This window comes from Manacus vitellinus, unplaced genomic scaffold, assembly GCF_001715985.3.
Source record: "Manacus vitellinus isolate BGI_N305 unplaced genomic scaffold, ASM171598v3 scaffold_9_pilon, whole genome shotgun sequence".
Taxonomy (NCBI): Eukaryota; Metazoa; Chordata; class Aves; order Passeriformes; family Pipridae; genus Manacus; species Manacus vitellinus.
Genome location: NW_021940917.1, coordinates 11,201,853 through 11,222,667, shown reverse-complemented (window position 1 = coordinate 11,222,667; position 20,815 = coordinate 11,201,853). Strand labels below are relative to the sequence as shown.

The following is a 20,815-nucleotide window of genomic DNA, read 5'->3' as shown; positions in this document are numbered from 1 at the left end:
ATCATGCTAGAAATGGCAGTGGAACTGCCAATGCTTAAGGTTGCTGTGTAATCACTATATATCTTTTTAGTCATGAGATAGAAACAGCTGTATTTTTTTTTCCAAGTGAAATGCAACATGCTCTATTTGTAGGCTTTAACTAAAAACCTAATTCTGTAATTGATGGGCAGAATGAAATTTCTGATCAGAAATCATTTCATAGATTTGTAATAAATGCCTCACATTTTATTATCTTCTCTTTGAGTTTTGGGTGTTTTGTTTGGGGTTTTTTTTGGTGTGTTTGGGGCAATTTTTTGTTAGTGCCTCCCAAAACAAGTATTGTTTTGGGAAAAAATCATAGAAAATTATATCATTTGGAGAAGATGGTCCACAGGCAGAAGGTACTATCAGCTCTTGTGAACACTCAACTGGTCCCATTCTGGAGCACTCAATGAGGGCAAAGAGATGAAGGATGTAATCCTAAGCAGAATATTTATTTGTTTGTGGAACATAATGCATTTTCAAAGACCATGACAGGAAATTAAAAAGATAGATCTCATTAACTTTGTTCCTGTAGCAATGCTTATTCATTAAGGTGTCAGGCAGTGTAATTACTTCTTGAAAAATGAAAATGGAAGAGAATTGGTGATCTATGGTAAAAGGAGAAAAGCAAATAATAAGACAATTAGGTTCTTGTAGATCAATTACAAGACAGCTAAGAACAGGTATCCTGAAATTAAACCTTTTATAGATTATCTGTGTAATACAGATATGTCTCTTAATTTTCTCTATATGGAAGCAAAATAACATGCATAACCAATCTAGATAATTTCAGTGTCATGTTGTGGTTTGCCTGGGTTTTTTCCACAGCCTCTCATTTACCATGTGTCCAGTTCTGCTAATTCAACCTCTCAGCTCAAAATCACATTTGCTCTTGTCTTGTACTACAACTTCCTGGTAGCTCTTAACATTGCTTTATATCCCTGTTCGTGAATTAGTCAATCAATTACTTCTAGAATGCTTTGGCTATAAACCCAAATTTTAAGTGCCACCACACTATGCTTAATCTTACCTTGAATTCTCTGCGGACAGGTCTGTGCCCTGCCTGGAATGTGGAGGGAATAACTGCATGCCAGTTCTCTCTGTGTTATTCCTCCCCCCTGGAGTGTGGGATTTACCACTTGAATATGGTCTGCCTCCATCAGAGGTTCAACCTTTCTTCGTCTCCAGAGAGAGATACACTCACCTCTGATGGTAAAAAAGACATGTTACGTTTTACACCAAAAGGGTTCAAGTGCTCAGGTCCTAGTGTAAATTTGGAAAAGTGGTGACTGTTGCAACCAAAAGGAAATGCCTCTGGGAAGGGTGATGGCTGTAAGATCAGTCAGTTTCACTGAGTCAAAAACCATGTTACTGAACTGCCAAGGGATACAGGCTGGATCAGTATGTGCCACACCCGAAATACTCTTCCTTCTCACCTTTGAGTTATTCTGTCAGCTTCAAAATTCTTGCTCATTAATGTAATGTGAATCGACAGTAATTCAGCTAATGAAAGTGCTGATTAAATAAATCTTTACAATCTATTGATTTCTGTTGTCTGAATATAATTATGTTGTTCTCGGTCTCTGGGTTTTATTCATACTTTTGTTCTGCAATACTTCTTTCTCTCAGTGTGCATTTTTTAAATTTACCTTTTAAAAACCTGACATCCTCCTGTAGACAGCAGAGGGAGCTGTATCATTTACTTATGTGAGCCTTTGGCTCTTTGGATCTTCTCTATTTACTCTTTTTTCACTTCATCTAAGCTAGAAAGATTGTTGTGCCTTAAAATTTCTTTAAAAGGCTCTGGCACAGTGGCAGTCACAGTTAGTTTGAAAAAACTATTGCAGATTAGGAATAGGTTACCTTTCCCAGGTTTTTCATTTAAAGTTAACCATGCCAAATATTACCAGAAGTTCTACACTCTGCATTATTTTAACGAAAAATATTACATTTTGAAACTATGTCTTTAGAGTTTGCACAAAAACCTTGCAATGAGAAACATGTTTGAAAGAGTTATATCTTACAGTCAAGTAAGAATAAAGGTGAAATTTGAAAGTTGTGTTTAGCCTTATGCTCGTAGGTAAAATCTCAGGATGTGTGTTACAATAAGATTCTTCAGTAGGAGAAAGCTTCTTTTCAATTTTTTTTTTAATAGGATCTATTACAAATTACAGCACCCTTTCCCCCAGGCTACACTCAGCAGAGTTTAAGGGCGAGGAGTTATGTGGGAGCAAAGCTGTTTAGTCCTTCTGCAGCTCCATTTGTAAGACTAAATAATAATGGTATTATTTTAAGTCAGTGTCCTCTTTCCTCCAGTGTAAATTTTGTGGTCTTCTCAGGCAAGCTGCCTTCTGATTGCCTCTGGCTACCTGAAGACAGCTCTCAGTGTGGTGGTGTCACCATATCCCACCTTTGAAAGCGTATCCCAGTTCCCACAATTAAGAGGAGCAGCCATAAAGACCAGGATAACCTCCGGAGAAGCAGCGCTGTTTCCACTATGAAAGTCATTTTGCTAGTCTTTTTACCATTCATAACTAGGAAATGTATTTTGCCTGATGTTATGTTCTAATCAAAACTTTATTCTGGTACAAATTATTATAGAGCCTACATTTTGCTAGATATCAAAAAATTAAAAAAAAAATAAAGGCAGGAGATACTTCTTTCTCTCGTTACTTTTTAGTCAAATCAAGTTTTTCCTCAGAGAGCTCAGTAAGACCATTCTCTTCCACCATTTTAGCACTACAATTTGGCTTGTTCTGCTTGTGTGCAGGTGCAGAAGCACATGGGAGGCAAAAGTATGTAGAACTTGTCCAGAATCTCCAGCAGCCACACATCATAAAGTCAGAACATAACCATCAAACACTCTCAGCTGTTTCTCTGGCTGGCTCTGACTCAGATTCACTGTTTCACAAGGGGAAGAGGAAAAAAAAATTGGTTCACAACAAAAACTTGTTGGTTTCCTAACCATTGCAACCATCATCTTACACTCCAGACCCAAGAGTGGAACCTCATTTTCGAAGTATATATAAATTTTTATGCTGATTGAGGGATATTCTGCTTGGTATGCTGTACCATGAAGGCTGCAGGTTAGAGTGATATGGGAGCTTGATGCAGGAGAAGGTTCCTGAATGTCCTGCATGTACAGAGTTGTTGGAAATGGGATGTATTTAGAAACACAATGCCATATGACTCTTGAGTTCTTAATTAAACAGTGGTAACATTCTAAAAAAAGGGAATAGTATTGCTTTATAATTTAATAAATTGCTTTTAGTCACTTGTTGCAGGAAACATGTTTTGCAGTCTGTCAAATCATCATCACATACAGGTTTTTTTAAAAAAAAAAACCAAAACACATTTGACTCAGGAGTTATTAACTACTCATTTTCTGGATTATTCCAAAGTAGCACTATCTGGAGATTATATGGAATAGGAGAAGAAAGAAGATGATGAGAATGAAAAAAACACTAATGTCCCAACTTTGCTTCTCTAGATTGGAGCCTGTCTGTAGTGCATTCCTTGCCTACATAAGCAAACATGGTGGCAGAATTTTAAACTAACAGCAAAGACAAATAGGGACTCAGTTATCACAGTCCTCAGTGTAAGAGAATATCATTCCACCCAAAATGGTGTTTGCTTCTGAAACATGACTAACTTCCAAGTCTGCTGCCAAGGCTAGCAATAAAATCTTTGTCAGGCAACCTCGTGCCTGAAGGTGATCCACTTCATACTGTTACCAGAGGAGACCCCTTAGGGATTTCTTCCTCTCTAGACTCTATGCAGCCCATTACAACAAATAAACAGGCAAGGAAAAAGTTCCCATCACCAAGTGATCCACAGAGACCTCGAAAGCTCTAACATTCTTCTTAGCGTGGATGGATCTGTCAAAATGGGTGGTTATTATTGATCTGGCACAGCATTCAGGGAATGCAATGTGGGGCTCTGTAACACTGACTGCCAGTTACCCAAAAATGTTGATTGTGGGAGCGGAGGGACCCGTGCTGCTGAGAGCAGAGCTGCAGTGTGCAGAAAGGTATCATGAGGAGCAAGGTGTCAAGAATGGCCTTGGTTTGTGTGTGTCCCTTCCAGAGGCATGCAGTTACAATCTAAATTCTGCTTGGTTTCCTAATTCGAACTGGGTTTAACGATGTTTGTTTTTCTCCTCAGATGATTTTGGCCTCTGTGCTCACCTCACTCCTGAGCAGAGCAAACGGAGCTTGTTGGTCGGGACTCTTTACTGGATGACACCAGAATATGTAACAAAAGATGTATATGGCCCTGAAGTGGACATCTGGTCACTTGGCATTGTGGGAATAGAATGGTGGAAGGAGAACCTCCTTACTTTAAGGAAACCCATTTCATGGTAAGGTGGAAAAACCCTCAGACACCAGTGTCTTTCTAGTCTGTCCTGTGTTCTGTCTCCCATTAGACAAAATCCAAATCATGCCAGCTTGAACTAGTTCCACGAAGGTCCGCTTCTAAAAATGTCCCTGGAGCACATCATCTTTTGCTGTAGCTTTGGTTCCATCAATAGGAGAACCTCAGAAGAGAAGTGACATGCAGCTAGTTGAGAAATGTGCCATTTTGGCCTTAAGCTGTGCTTGAAATTTCTTGTGTGCTTTTTGAACTCTCTTTGAGCTGTCTCTGAATGATAAGAATCTTTCAGTAGCAAAAAGCTCCCATTTTTGATGGGACTTGGCCATTTTGGACTGATGGTTTCCTCCCACCACCACCTACTAAGTTGTCCCACATTCTGTTTAAACTGGTTTTTTTTTTTGCTTTCTTCACATCCACTACAGCCAGTTGTCTACAGCTCACAGATATGCCCAGAGAAGCTCGCAGAGATGCATCACAGGCCCGAAATGCTTGTTTGAGATGTCATAGCACTGCAGCAGCAGGGTGTTGTGTGTGCAGTAGGTTTGTTCCTTGGCTTTTCCCACTTTTTTTTTCCCTGATTCAACCTAAATTTTCATTGCAGAAAGGAGGGAATTAGCTACTATTCCTTTCATGCGGTGGTAACAAATGTAAAGGTAATTTCACATAGTTCACTCCATAAGTGTAAAGGTCCAAACAATCCCAGATTTGGGGGCAGAAACTGGAATCTTTATTGAACAGGCAAAACGCTATTTAAGGGTCTCGGGGCAGAACATGCTGATGAGGAGGCTGGGTTATGCCAACTAGAGGACTACCCAATTGATTAGCATTTCCAGTAACAGGGATTACATATGGGGGAAAAATGGTTAACATTTCCCGTATCCAGGATTACATCTGGGGGAAGAGGATTGATATTTCCAGTAACCAGGATTACACTGGGGGGAGGATGGTTAACATTTCCAGAAGCAAAGATTACAAAGGAGGGGAGAAAACAAAGGGGCTTCTGCATAGACAGATAGCATCATCACAAAGTCTTTCCATATCCTGCTGCAGGAGATAGGACAATCCACATGGTTGCATAACAGTGGGTCATGTCTGGTCCTTAGATGATGGAATTTCCCTCAGCCCCTGTTGCCCAAGGCTTGCTGCTTAAGCCCATCAAACTCCTTCCTGATGACAGCTGAGTTTTGGCCCTTACACATAGGGATCAGGATCTAAATCACTAGAAATGCTACAAGTAACAATTATGCACTCCTGATGGAGATCCTGGTGATATACCACAGTCTACTGTGGGTACTGAATGTACTGAGTAACTCGGTTTGTGGCTGTGTGAAGTACAGATATAATATGGTTGGCTGTAAAGACTGGAGAAAATTGCATGCAAATGGATTTTCGATAACAGGGTGTACTGTGAAATCATTAGGACTCCTTTTTGAAAGTATCTAAACCTTTTTTGAACTCTGTTCCTAGTACAATTCACAGAGCATTTCTGGACGCAGGAGGAGCACGTGCAGCATGTAGTACACCCCAGGAAACACTCATCCTTCACACACACCCAGGCTTCTGTGGCCATACACACCACACATCAGAAAGGGAATTTGATACTCACCTTTATTTTGGTGCTTCTTATAAAATCCATCACTGGCATGATCTTTTTCCCAGTGTTTTCCCAAAATGCTTCTGTTTCTTCTCCCGTGATAGGACTGAAATGTGTTTTCTGGTCTAGGAGGGGAAATCACAAAATCACAAACTGTGTTTATTCACATCCATTTTACAAAGAGTTTTTATCGGGATGATGGGTAAACTGGAGAAGCAGTGAAGAGTATGTATGGGAGAGCTTTGTGGGCAGTCAGTGCTGATGGCACAAAGAAATAGGTCATGAGAAACCCCCCTCCCCTCTTCATTTAACAAGGGTCATGGTGATCACTCCTGAGCTATCTCAGCTGTTAAGCAAGTGCGTGTACCTGGTAAGACTGGCAGTTCTTAAATTAAAGACCTTTCCATGACTTTTCCAATATCTTTATTTCTGAGGCCCAAAGTCAATAAATACTGCTAGTCAGGCAGAGATTCAGCCCTCTCTGGCAACAGGTGAATTCCATGAGGATCTGGAATAGGGAAAGAAAAATAATTTCCACTATCACATTTCTTTTCAGTTGTAAGAGAAGTTACTTTTTTGGAGGTAAGAGGGGAAAAAAAAAAAAAAAGGAAGTACAAGGAGTGAAATGTACTCCACAAAGCTTGCCAAAACAAAAGTGATTGAACCAACCCATGCAGCTCCAACCAGGTTCTGAACTTCCAGTCCTCTATGGTGTCCAGTCAGGTTTTGAATATCTCTAAGGCTGGAGACTCTAAAATTTCTGGGAAACCTCTTCAATATCTTGACCACCTGTTTTCCTAGATTTCCATTTATACCCACTGTTTCTCATCCTGCCACTGGATCCTGCTCAGAAGACTCTGCTTCCATCTGCCTTGCTTCCTTCCATCAGGTATTTATGCATTTTGATGAAAGGTATATAATAGTCAACATTTTGTATGTCAGTTTCAGCAAATGCCTGACCATTATATTTTGGTTAGCAGAGAGGGGCACAGTTTGACTTTGAAGTTGTGTCAGGTACAGACTGTCCACAGAGAAGTAAGAATTAAATATCCCTGCCACTTAAGGCCAGATGTGTGCTTCCTTTTGGGTAATTGAGGACTGGGACAAGTACAGCAATTGAGCAGATTAGCTGAAGTCAGACATCCCCGAGGGTAGTTATACCTCACTTTTCATCCAGAAAAATGAGGGTTCTGTTGTATTATGCTGTGGAAAGCAGAATCTACAACCTGCTCATGGTTAAGCTGAAAACCTTTTTATACCACCTACCCTCCTAAATCGGGCTTTGCGGCACTGGATAACAGATGGTAAGATCTAGCTCTTTAACCTGGGGTACCCAGTGCATGCTTCAAGTGTAGAAGCAATTTGTGTAATTGAGACTGAACTAATGGATGTTTCTAACAGTTTCTATTACTTCTAGTGTACTTCTGTGATGTGTAGACTGAATAGAGACATCTCAAGCTTTGTATTTGAGCTACTGATTTTTTGTGTGTTTTTTTTAAAATAGTAATTAAAAAAATATCACATCAGATTAGAAAGTTAATGCATGCAACAATGTTAAATGAAGAATGCTTGTACTTCAATGCCCTTCAGGTAAATTTACAGTGAGACTTGAGCACTTAAAATGCAGATATTATTAAAACCCATTGAGTTGATGAATGACTCTGATTCTTTACTTATGTGACATATTGGTCCATATGAAAATTTGCCACAGAAGAGGAAGTTCACATCAAGCGACAGAATAGTCAGTTGTGTCTGCTTGTTAGAATTATGTGAGACAAGAAGCTGTTTAGACCTGTGAAAAATTCTGTACATAAAGTGGAGCAGTTCCAGCAGAAGTTGTTAGCAGCTTTGCCTGGAAGTCTAAAAAACACCCATTGGAAATCTGTTCTTATTCACCTCACTGATCTGTAGGGACCCAGTTGGACTGCAAAAGGCAATGCCCATGCTTCAAAAAACCCTGGCCAAGTAGTCTTTTATGAAAAATATATATTTGAATTTGTTTCTCTTTTTTGTTTTGGAGTTGTCCCTTGGTCCAGTGAATCTGTGCACTCTGTAAATGTGAAAGAAGAGTTCAGACCCTAGGTTCCAAGGCAGAGTTGGTTTATTTCAGCTTGGGCTGGATGCCACTGGAGTGGGACCCAGAACAGAGAAATCCCTGGGCCTTTACACCCTTACAGTCTGTGCACAAGATCTTCATACACTCTTCATGTGCCCTGTACATGCCTCTTGGTCCAATGGTGATTTATGGTTGAGGGTCTTCTTATACCTGACTGGATTCTTTCTCCATGTCCATGTGCCATTAGCTGCTCTTATCTTCCATCCTGGGGCAGCCTTGGGGGACTCCAGGGTCTCAACCCTTATCTGAAGATAACCAGTCTTTCTCTGTTTCCTCCCCTGCTTAGTAATTCCTGCTAACGAACAGAGTTCATTTAAAGTTCACCTACACTAAGTTTTGAGCAGGGCCCACTCGTGCTAAACTGTAAGCAAGTTACAATTAAACTAAAACCTACACAATTAATATCTAATATTCTATAAGTAAACTTACTTTAATCCCCAACAAAATACTCCTAGTTTACGCCTAGCACCAGTGCAAGTTCTGCCTATCTCATGGCCACACAAGTCATCTCAGCACCCTTGTTTGTTGGCTTATTCACTTTTAATAAGGCTCTTGGTGCTTCTGTTTGAGTCAGCCTGGTGTATGCTGGTAATGTTTATACTCTGCTGTAATAAACCTATATTGTAACCAATCAAAAACCTGTCCACAAAGTAAGTATCATAAGGGGAAATCTTTTACTCCCTCAAGCATCTTTCTTCAAGTCTTAGGGGATGACCTGATCCACACATCTGGGAGGTCACTGTGGTCCGATGGTCAGTTATGAGCTGGTGAGTCACAAGGGGATGAGGGGATGATATGTGCAAAACATGAGGTTGGCTGATGTGTGAAATTTGGATAGGATAAGTCCACCGAATCCCTCTTGGTTGACTTGACATGAGAAGCTCAGGACAATCAAGCCTCTGTTTGTGTCGCCTAAGGATGAAAGACCTTTGTGACAGGTCAAATATCACTGTTTTGAAGCATTTTCGTGTCATATTTTTAAGAGGCCATACCATACTGCAGACTGCATAAGGGAGTAAAATAAGCAAAAGTAAGTAAGCCCTGCTTGTATATAGTAGGTAGTAATTTATAATTATGCAGTGAAATTATTACATGAAACACAAACTGAATGTCTCAGATGTAAAAATGTGGTTGACAATATGTAGTATGTTCCTCAGTCCTGTGCTTTGTGATAGTTGCTGCATGGCTGCCTCTGATAGCATTAAACAATTCAAAACATATGTATATTTTGCATATGGGCAAAAACTGACCATCAAACTGGGCAATGAAAGAGCAGTAGCATGCCTTGTATCGTACAGGTGTGAATAGAATTTTTGAAGTAGATCATTTCTACTAGCCGACTTTTACATTCCAATAGGAGTCTCTCTTAATTATCCTTGGTGAGCACACTGTATTACAACTTTCATTGTTGCACTGATCTTAGCATTTTTGTTTGAAACACAATGAAATGAAATGTAATACTGCAATAAGTTACCACTTTGCTATCAGTGGCTCTTGGAAAATAAAAAAAAAAAAACAAGATGGCAATACCTAATGCATTACAATACGTATGTAGACACTATATCTACATAACTAGGAAAAAAGAAAACCCTGCATATGAAACAGAAGATTTCATGACTTCAGTCTATTCCTGATCTGAACAGTATATACACTTCTACAGCCTATGAAGGCAGAGGTTACTGTGTGATATACACATACATAACTGTAGTAAAACAGTATTGATGTATTATATACAGTTAGAGCTATACACAGTTCTACACAGCACATCACATTTTGGGCTCCAGCAGATTGAATTTTGGTTTTCTTCAATACATCATTGATGAATGAAGATTTTTCCCCTCTTAAGCAGCTTCTTCAGCGGAGCAATCAATGCCTGCGTAAGTAAACTTCTCATATAGGGTAGTATTCACATATGTCTGGGAAAGAAATAAAGAGAAAAAGTGTGATGCAAGGTACATTACCTCAAGAAACCTCAATAATATTGAAATTATTCATGGCCTAATTATTTTCTATGAATTCATTCTTACTTTCCTTTCTTCTAGCATCCTGTTCAGTGACACCAATATCTGAGCAAATGATGGTCTTTCATATGGTTTCTCTCTCCAGCACTGTCTCATTAAGTCATACCTTTAAAAATCAAACACCAACATTTGATAGTTTAGATTAAAACTGCAAATTCATGCTTGTTGAAAGATTGTGCACATTCCATTTTTCAGGGGAAAATGGATTTATACATAGCTGAAATTGCATTTTCCACAGCTGGTCACTGTCTGAAAAGAATTTTATCATACTCGGAAATAGCAAAAAGGCTCTCTTTGAGTTAAAGCCCAGTCATGTTGTGTAAAGAACAGAGTATCTGGTAGGAGCTGAGGCAGGAACTTACACTTCGTCGTCACAGTTGAGAGGCTTTTCCAGTCTGTACCCTTGAGGCAGTTTTTCATATAGTTCTGCACATGTCATTCCACAGTATGGTGTTCCACCTAAGGCAAAGTTTAACCATTGTCATAAACAGAAGGGGGTTTTAACAAAAAAAAAAAAAGTTTAATTTCATAGTAGAAATGGAAAAGTATGACTGACATAGCAACAGGTAAATTCATCCAATGTTAGGGAATGTTTTGCAGCTACATTTTTGTTGTTAATGCTTCCATACTGCTTGATACACAGTGTTGAAGAGAAAAATAGAACTAAGTATCAGATTTTATCATCTGTGGGCCTGGTCTAAATTTCCCTACAAATCTGAAAGCCTGCATCTGATTGTATTTGAACTGTTTTTCCAGTAGCCTTCGTGTCAATAGGCAAGTCATTCCTTGATTAGTATTGTGTGAATAGGATCTGGTATGGACTCATGGAGCTATTACTGTCAAGCTGGTTTTGCTCCTTTCTGCAGGTGTTTGATAGTTTAGACTTGATTTCCCACACTGCAGTGTGTTAGTTCCCATCCATATCTAGTGCAAACCCATTTACTAAGGAAAGCTGAAAACAAATTAGAAATGCAGAGTTCTTGATTAGTCCAGTATGCAATGTGCACCTCAGCGAGTGTGTACCTTTTGGCCAGCAGACTGTGGGACACATGTCCAGGGCAAATGATAAAGGAGATGTAAAACAATGACATTGAATGGTTTGAGGCTGTACCACAATCGTTATGAATAGAGGTGTGTGCAGAAATCAACTCTAAATTTTATTTGAAGATCAACGTTCAAAAATTTTCTTCAATAATATTTGGAGTAGGAGATTATTACTCCTCCGCCCTGCGAGGTCATTGAAATGTAAGTCTTGACTTAAAACTCAGAAAGGCTGAGGAAAAGCCACCCATCAAACTCAAAACATATTGGATTAAGTCTATATATCACGTGATATGCTAAAGTTTATATTTAGGTATGGCTTGGGTTTTATAGTGCAATGAAAACACAGACATTATGGCTCTTTCTCATTTAAAATGGAAAATTGCATTTCCAAGTATACTGAAGCGAAATAAAATTTAGTAGAATAAAACAGAAAAAAAATTAAACGCTGTGAAGCAATATTTTTTAAAAGACTGAGTGAATGGAGCTACCTTGGCTTGTTTATTTTTGCAGTACAAAACTCAGATACTTACCTAAACTAACAATTTCCCATAACAGGACACCATATGACCATCTGAAACAGAGGGATATTATGAAATGCAACAAGAATGCAACAAGATTTAGTATTTTTAAGTGGTAGATAGTTTTGCTAGTATTCAAGGAACACGGAGAAGTGTGATACATTCTTCTATATTTTTTATAAAGTTTTGTATAATGATAGTGTGCACAGAATCAGAAAGCAGGAAAATTAGCAAAATTAATCCACTCGGAGTCAACCAGAGAACTTTGTTAGATTGTGAGCTCTCAGCAAATATTGTATTTACAGAATTGCTTTGCCAAATATAACTTTCAATTTACTAACTAAAGTACCAAGTTCCTCTGGGTCTCCCAAAGATTCATAAGGTTTCTGATTTCAAATGAGAAATGTAGCTCAAGTGGTGGTCCAAAACCAAGTAGCTTGTGAATATACAACTTGGTCAGACACTGATGAAGAAATAAAAGGAACTTTTTAGTTGTGAGTTTCATTTTTTTTGCTTTTTTTTGCTCACTCAGGCTGACATGACCACTGAGTGTTTTGAGTTAACAGTGACTATCAAACTTTCCTTGATATTGAAAAATATTTATTTTAAAAATGCCACTTGAACATATACTTACACATCACTATTTGTGGTGTAAACACTGTAATTCAAAGATTCAATTGCCATCCATCGCACTGGAAGCCGTCCCTGGAAATTATTTCATGAAAGTTTATTTGCTGGTGGTTGAAACAGCAATATTGCAATTTGTATGCCAACAGTTGTTCTGTGTTACCTTAATGAAAACTGACTTCATGCAAGTAAACTTTATCAAGTAGATAAACGTATTCAAATTGTGCATTTTTATGGAAGAAATTCTTTGCTGTGAGGATGGTGAGGCGCTGGCACAGGTTGCCTGAAGAAGCTGGGGATGCCCATCCCTAGAAGTGTTCAAAGCCAGGTTGGATGGGACTCTGAGTAATCTGGTGTAGTGGAAAATGTCCCTGTCCACAGCAGGGAGGTTAGAACTACGTGAAGTTTAAAGTCCCTTCCAAACACGAGCCATTCCACGATTTTATTATTTGCTTCCCAAAGGGAGAGTTCACACTAAAGTTAACAAAAAAATTATGCAACCAGCATCAAGACAAAATGTAAATAATACCTGAGTGATGTCTTATGATGCATGCCTCTGACTAATCCTGTTGCCTTGACAACACAGTCCTATTTCTGGACTATACTTATTACACATCTCCCTCTTTCGAAGTGTTAGCTCTGGGCAGCTGTTTTTTCAGCTCACAGATCCTGACATACCCACTGTCTTGCTGGTTACTCTCTTGCTAACTTTGGCCTTGCTCAATAGAATTAAACCAGCTTGCCTCAGCTATCTTACTGTCATCCATATTCACAAATATAATTTTTAAATTACATTTTATATTTTAATCATGGTAAAGAATTTATTTGCAAGTAACACATGCATATTAATAAACATGATATATATATTTTACATTTTAGTGAATAATATTTAAATAATCAGCTCTGTAATACCTATAAGTTTGCATTTTTGTTTATATGAAAACACAAAGTAGGGAACAAGAAAACAAAAATTAAGAAAATAGCCTGTATCAGTTTGTTTTGATCCTTACCATGGTCTTCTTAACATAAACTTCTTGACCTCTTGATAAGCCAAAGTCAGCTATTTTTGCAACATAATTTTCTCCCACCAAGATGTTTCTTGCTGCCAAATCTCGGTGAATAAACTAAAATAAATACCAAAAAAAAAAAAAATCACCTCCATATCAGTGAGCTTTACATGTTTTACTTTAGCACTATATTGAAAGTGGCAAACATTCAGAATAAGAACATAAAATGAATTACCACGGTATGTCACTACCAAGAACATTTTATCTGAAGATGAAAGCAGTTAACTACCATGTTGTTTGTAAGTTTTAATGCCTCTTTCATGATTCCCCATGATATAGTATCTGATAGGATTAAGTGAAGACAAGAAAATAAATCTCATCTGGTGGGTGCTATAGAAGCTAAAATTAAAACCTTATTTTGATTTCATTAAAAGATATAGTCTCATAAAAATTATTTCCTTTGCTTTCAGTGGGTAGACCATTGAAGACTGACCTGTTTCTGGCTCAAGTAGTCCATCCCTCTGGCAACATCTGCTGCAAAATGCAGAAGTTGCTGAGAGGAAAGTGTAGATGCAGTACTGTTGGCAATAGCAAATGCTGGGTCTGTCTCTAGTACTCTGCTTTTCCGAAGGAAGTCCAGTAAATTTCCATGGGGGGCATATTCAATAGCCAGGTAAAGATATCCTAATGAAACATCAGATAGTGAGCATATCACAAATTAAAAGATGATCAGTAATAGTCTGCCTTGAGTGAAAAAAGAAATAAACATGAAACAGACCAGAGGGGAAACACCAAACAGGCTAATTTCTAGAAGTAGAGGAGAATTTAGAGCTATTGATGAACATAAGTTCTGAAGGATAGCTTGTATATCCAAACACAAATTTAGTTGTCTTTTGAACAAATGTTGCAGACAGACCTGCTTATGAGCTATTGTTTCTATGGCCTGTATGGACTGTACTATGGGGGATTTTAAAGTTCATGTATTCAAGAGTATCTTACCCCTATGTTCACAGGCTCCCAAAAGATTTATGATGTTGGGATGATGACCAAGTTTACAAAGAACTTCAAGTTCTCCAGCAAAATCCCTGTGATCATCTTTTGACGCATACTCTGAAAATCATATAAGCATGCATTTATGTTTTTCTTTGAACTGAATTTTTAACCATGTTGTTTTTTATTATGAGTACTCTGAGATGCCTCGGCCACTGCTGCTTCAGCCCCAATAAAAAACTCTAAGGTACATTAGTATTTACTGAAAAAAGTGAGATTTTTTTCAATCTAAGGAGAAATGTCAGAACCTAATGTCTGTAGCAGCAATCCGCATCTTTAACATACCATGTCACTTCTCTTCTATTTGAGAATGTAAAATGTTGTAGCAGATCATATGAAAACTAGCTGCTTAAAAAAATCTTTCCATATCTCTGCTGTTGATTATTTCTGCCTGCATGCAGACCTTGGCTCTTTTTACATTAATCATCTTACTTAAGAGTGTCTCTTGATTTGCCTAGATAATGATCTAGTGAATTGCAATAAAATATGCACATTCTTGCAATATTGCATGTATTCTAGTTCTGCCTGGAACGTAGCTGTCATGCCAATGAATAAGAAGAAAAGGAATGACTCTGATGGTGTGTGTACATATGGATATATAGATACAGTTGTCTCTGAATGGCTACGGTAAAGCAAGGAGAGCAAATGCTGTGCTGCAAGACTAGCTCTGTGCTTCACTCTATTAAATGCATCCCTCTTTGCAGATGAACTCACATGAAGTTCATTATGAACTATGAATTGAAAAACACATGATAGTTAATGATATTAACCATTAAGGAGAAATAGAAACCAACTTGACCATGCAGAAATAAAGTCTGACAACTCTTGGCCTAGCAACAGCTGATACAACTTAACGAGCAACTTTGAATATTTATTTTGGCTTTAGAAGAGGGCTATTAAGCATTTCATATGACAGAGAAACAATTGAAATAAACAGCCAAGAAAACTCTTAAGTCACAGAATTTCTGCTCTTTACTACCTTTCATCCTTTTTATTGCAGCATCCATGCGTAAGCCGTCTTTCTTAATGCGTGCTTTCAGGACTTGCCCAAAGTTACCTTCCCCAATCACATCTTGAAATTTTATGTCATTCCACTCAAGAACTGGATATATAGTGGGATCTGGACTGTTTTTGGCTTTCCTGCTCAGAGTGAGAGTACCTGAGTTAAACTGTACAGCTGGCTCTTCCCTCTGCAACAGAGTTAAGCAAATTATATTAACTGTGATTTCTACTTCACCGAGCAATGCTCTAGTTACCTTTCCCAAATACCTGTGTGCTCACTCATATACACACACAGAGCCCAATCCATCTCTTACTTACAGGTAAGTGAGTACACTGGGCATTTACACCTACTTTAGACACAAACTGCAACAAGCAGTTCTGCCTAGATCCACAAAAGTATTCAGACTCATAATTTATGTGTAAGTACCTTTATAGACCTGGGTCACCTGACCAAATTTATAATCATCTTGGAGGTGAAGGACATGGGCAAAAATAAAGGGAAAAACTGATTTAAAACCAATTTTAAGTCTCAGGTTTGAGATTTATCTCATATTAGGCTTCGTTAAATTCTGTTGGTTAAGTTCAGTAGGAAGGGTGAGGCAAGAAGTAGAAAGGAAATAAAAAGAGAGAGGAAATTATCTTCTCCATAAGGAGGCGACATCTCCATCTCCAAGAGACATCTCTTCAGTTACACATTCTCATTAAATACTTCTGTGGGACAAGTTTCAGGACAAGGAGCCAAAGCTATTCTGTGTGGCCTGGGGACTGATCATCTGTTTGGAGAACCCCTGGCTCCCTGTTCATGAAACATCTTTTCAAATACCTGTGAAGGAGCTCTTTGGCCCAGTTTCATTTTGCTTCACAGGTTCCCCTTTGAAGTGAGGGAAAAGCACTGGAAAGCAGAGTGATAAGGAGACTACAGCAGGATACAAATATATACATGTGTATAAAGAAAGAGATATCTCCATGTAATGTTAACAACCTGAAGCAATTTCCTCCCAGCCAGAACTACGATGTCACCATTGACTGGTCCTGCTTTGCTGTCCTCAGATTGAAAATGGACCAGCACTCACCAGCAGTTGCTGATGCTCAAAAGCAACTCTAAATATATGGTAGTTTTCAAAAGCAGGTATGACTGTATAGGGAGAACTGGCTCCTCCATTCTGACTATGTACTTGACATACACAGGTGTGACAAGGCAGAAAGGGGAGCAAGGGAAATGATGTGCAACTTTCTTCAAGCCAGCTTTTCTACCTCATAGCCTATAACTGTGATTCCTTTAGCTCTGGGGTCACTAGCAGAAAAGTTTTACAACAACAGTGCTAATTACACACATGAAGAGAAGACAGTATTTGGGAAGGAAATTTTTCAGGAAAAAGAAATCAGAAAAAAAAAAAGGGGGAAATATGAGCTGAAGTTAATAAGCAAATTGACACAGGAAAACTGGAAACCCACCACCACATTTTGGAAAGCCTGAGCCATTCGACGCTGGAAGTTGGCTCTCTTTAACTGCAACATGATGAGAAAGGCCAGGAGAATTGTTACACAGGTCATCCCTGCAGAGCCAAGGATAGCAATGAGCAGCATTTTGCCTCCTTTTGATTCATAGGGAGCTGTTGAGGAAGCACATAAGGAGTTCATCATTGTTCTGAATTTAGCTATACATTAGCAATGTATAGCTAGACACTCCTGCCTTGTAAACTGTTTAAAGACATAAGGAGGCATCTCTTTGTTTTGCAAAAATGTCACATACATTGGATGCTCACTGAGTTCTGTGTGTATGAGCACCTGCAGATTCTGTTGCATTCTGTCAGAGCAGAGTTGAGGTCACATTCAGCAATCTAATAGACCTATTATATGACGATCCTTTAATTTATGAGCTGTTGGGCCCTTTCTAGTGGATCCACACAAATTGTGGATATTGTCACTTCACCAATGCCATGCAGTGAACTAAGAATTGAATTTCAGTGGTGCTGTGTTGTATGTCAAAGTTAAGAGCAAAAGAAAACTAAAATTAAAAAATTAATATTATGACCCTGTCTTAGCTAACTAGTTTATACCACCAGACCTGGTTTATGCAAGTCCAGCATGGTGGATTAACCAACCTTTAGTTTCTGGAAGAGTCTTCAGTTCAAACGATGTGTTTGGGTTGCTCAAGCCAATGTTGTTTTGAGCATTAACCTGAACTTGGTACACTGTGTTTGGCTCAAGGCCCTTGAGGTGATACTGAGTAATGCTGGTGTTCTTTATGATAATATCGATGTGGTTGTACTCAGCCTTGCCATAAATTTTGTAGCTGATGATGATGGAGGAGATGGAGTGACCCTCAGCAGCTGTCCAAGAGATGACTGAGGATGTGTCTGTGGTGTTAGAAAATCTGATGTTGTATGGTGCAGGAGGGATTCCTGAGAACAAACACAAACACAGAGAGCATTGGAGTATACATCCATCTCTTTCTCCTTCTCACAGAGAGCAAAACACTTTCCTCAGCGCTTTTGCTGTGCTAAACAGAAGCAGAATTTTGTTGATGAGTTATGGTAACTGAATGCAAGTTATATGAACTTGATGTGCTGCCAGTCTTGTTGTACTACTCCATACTTCCAGCAGAGGTTGGAGTGGCCTTTGGTATAACATCTTTGGATGAAGATATACATTATCTGGTCTGTATGCAAGCACACCAAAATTGCTTTCAGATTAATGCAGAAAGGGTTAATTTCTTTCTATACTGAATCATCATTCCCTTGTAATTCCCATGTCCCATACTTTCGCTGCTTTAAGAAGCAATTACCTGTCAGGATACAGCCTGTTAGAAGGAAGGAAAATCATTACCAACATTTCCAAATATTTAATCAGAAAACCACCAGCAGGGGTGAGTGCTACACTTGTGGACATAGCCATGGCTGCTGAGCTAAGTACCTTCTCGTGGAAAACAGTAACCTTATGCTTTTCTTACTGCAGTTTGGCATCAGAGCTCAGGAAACTGGAGTGTCCCATGACAGCCATTGATACTTCTGTTAACACATGTAGGATCTCAGTGAGGGCATCCTCACGTGACTTGTAAGGAGCACATCTTTCCAGCGTGTGGCATGGGCAGTGGCACACATCAGCCATTCAGAGGGACAGCTGTTCAGATGGTACTTCATGCAGATAGGGCATTTGTTGTGGCGTTATGAAAGCACACTGCTCTCAATCAGGGAATTCAAGGGTGGTCTTCAGTATAGCACACTTAGCTACTCTTTGCTCACAGGGGTTTTACCTTGCATTACATCTTCTCCTCTTCTTTAAGTGCTGACTATTTCTGTATTGTCATAGCTGAATTGCGTAATAAAAGAGCTTGGAGTAGTGAACTCTCATGGCCCATCATTCTGAGGAGGAAAAAATGCTATGTGTGTCAGAAGCATGAGTTGCACTGGAATGAAGATGTGGATTCTCAAGCCTTTTTTTTTTTTCATTAAAAAAAAAAAATCATTATTAGTTCCTGATAATTTCCAAAAGAAGAATTTCTTTGGACATTGAACTTTCAAAATAATAGCAATAGCAACCACAAGTGATCGTCAGGAACTAAGTGTTACTAAGGCAAAGGATTATATTTAACATAACCATCAAGTGACAATCAGTCTGATCACTGGGGGAAAGACGAAGAATTAAACAGAAGGATGTGAATCAGCACTTACTGTCACTGAAAGTCCATGCATACAGATAGTTGCTCCATTCTCCTTGGGACCTGGTGTTCACCCGTACCCTGCACATGTATTGCTGTCTAGGCTCAAGATCTTTAATGATCAGGGTGGACATATTTCCTGGCACTTGAGTAATAACACTGCTCTCGTCACCGTTGTCATTCACGCTCTTCCTTTCCACTTCAACACGAATGTCCTCCTCTGTCCTCAGTGTTAAAGGATGCCATGACAAATTCAGTGATGTCATACTTTTTGGAAAGAGAGTGAGACCTTCTGGTGGAGGAAGACCTTGGAAAAGCCACAGTGAAACAGGGAACAACATTTCATATCTGGTATGTAAGCTAAAATAGGAGTACCAGTTATTCCCAACCTCTTGCCCTAGCCTGGGGTGACATAGGGTAATTCAGACACCCACACAATTTGGCAGAAGTTACATCTAAGAGATGTTGATAGTCCCACAGTATCTTATCAATAGTTGTTGTGCTAACAAAAGCTTATCTTCAGTGAGCTGGTGTTGCAGATGCACTTTTTAGATGTGAGAAACCAACTGTGTTGTTGTCTTGTTAGATAGCTCCTGGTGCAATCCTCATTTATTTTGTATGTCTGTTTTCAGATTGGGATCTATCCTCAGTGGACTAAAATCTTTCCCACTTTTTCAAACGTCTTCATTTTTAAAGCAAATTTATCTAACACTAAGAGGGAAAACTGCAGAAGAAGTGATTTGTACCTCCAACTCTGCTGCCTAGCCAGACAAAATATATAAATTTTCCATTCCCAAATCCCTCATCTGTAAATCAGGGAAAATAATAGCTGCCTTTTTGTGGTTTTCTTCACCTCAGTTTTTTGGCTTTGGTTTTTCCTTACTTTTTTTTTTTTTTTTTTTAATCCCTGTGCCTGAGGTTATTTTGAAGGACTCTACTTCAGGTCCAGCCTTCTTTGCTTAAATGAAAGTGCTCTGGCAGAGATCAGGGGACAGACCACAGATAACAGCGGGAACACCCCCTTTGTGAAAACCCAAGATGTGACTTACCAAGTGCAGCTGTTGTGAAGCTAGCCTGTGGTCCAGGATGGCCTTCCCCACCTTCCCCTTGTCGACTCAGCTGAACACAGAACTGATATTCTGTTTTGGGTTCCAGATTGTCCAGTCTTTTAGTTGCGCCTTTTACTGACAACAAAAGTCAAAAGAAAGTAAAGCTGTGGCCCATGCTGAAATGTGTTAAGAAAGTAAAGGTTTGGAAATATAAGATAAAATACTCAGGCTCGTTTTTTTGTTGCTTTTCCTGATTCATTAAGATAAACTATTTAGAAGTATGAAATAAATATTTTTAAGTTGAGCTCCAACCCAGCACTTGTTCATCTGCCCTTCTTTCAGGACAAAACAAGACTTGTTGCTTAGGCAGTGTGCACTGTGTATGCAGATCTTTCATTATGCTGAATTAGTAACAGTAGTTGTTTACTTGTTAAAGTTCCTGTAATGTTTTGTCTAGTATTTTAAGCCATGCATAAAATGTTTAAGCATAGCTGGAAGAAGTCATCTAACTCATAAGCAGACTTCATTCTGCCCATACAATTCCTGACAAATATTTTGGTAAGTTATTTGTCTCACCAGGGGCACAATTGACATGAAGCAAGATGGTAGATGCTCCAAGACATCTCCACACTGCTCACTACTTTTGAAAACTGCTGCTTACACAGGAGTTTTTAACAGCTGGGTGGAGCAGTAAGTGCAGTTAATCATAGGGAAGGAGGGGAAAACCTTTG

The 20,815-nt window shown here is 38.9% G+C and overlaps 1 protein-coding gene across 2 annotated transcripts in view; it reads right to left on the bottom strand.

Annotated features, from left to right (window-relative positions):
• Positions 1 to 8,072: 8,072 nt before the first annotated feature.
• TEK (TEK receptor tyrosine kinase) overlaps positions 8,073 to 20,815 on the bottom strand; it is a 37,133-nt gene continuing 24,390 nt past the window's right edge. The window contains exons 11-23 of one of the 2 annotated variants that reach the window (XM_018086145.2): positions 20,085 to 20,219; positions 19,049 to 19,342; positions 17,480 to 17,779; positions 16,830 to 16,987; positions 15,352 to 15,562; positions 14,322 to 14,432; positions 13,816 to 14,006; positions 13,326 to 13,439; positions 12,323 to 12,393; positions 11,701 to 11,741; positions 10,489 to 10,585; positions 10,133 to 10,232; positions 8,073 to 10,021 (exon numbers count right to left, since the gene is read on the bottom strand). In XM_018086145.2, the coding sequence (XP_017941634.1) occupies positions 9,947 to 10,021; positions 10,133 to 10,232; positions 10,489 to 10,585; positions 11,701 to 11,741; positions 12,323 to 12,393; positions 13,326 to 13,439; positions 13,816 to 14,006; positions 14,322 to 14,432; positions 15,352 to 15,562; positions 16,830 to 16,987; positions 17,480 to 17,779; positions 19,049 to 19,342; positions 20,085 to 20,219 (1,898 nt within the window). In that variant the 3' untranslated portion in view covers positions 8,073 to 9,946. The remainder of the gene's footprint in view (positions 10,022 to 10,132; positions 10,233 to 10,488; positions 10,586 to 11,700; positions 11,742 to 12,322; positions 12,394 to 13,325; positions 13,440 to 13,815; positions 14,007 to 14,321; positions 14,433 to 15,351; positions 15,563 to 16,829; positions 16,988 to 17,479; positions 17,780 to 19,048; positions 19,343 to 20,084; positions 20,220 to 20,815) is intronic. The other variant, XM_018086146.2, reaches the window with a different exon arrangement.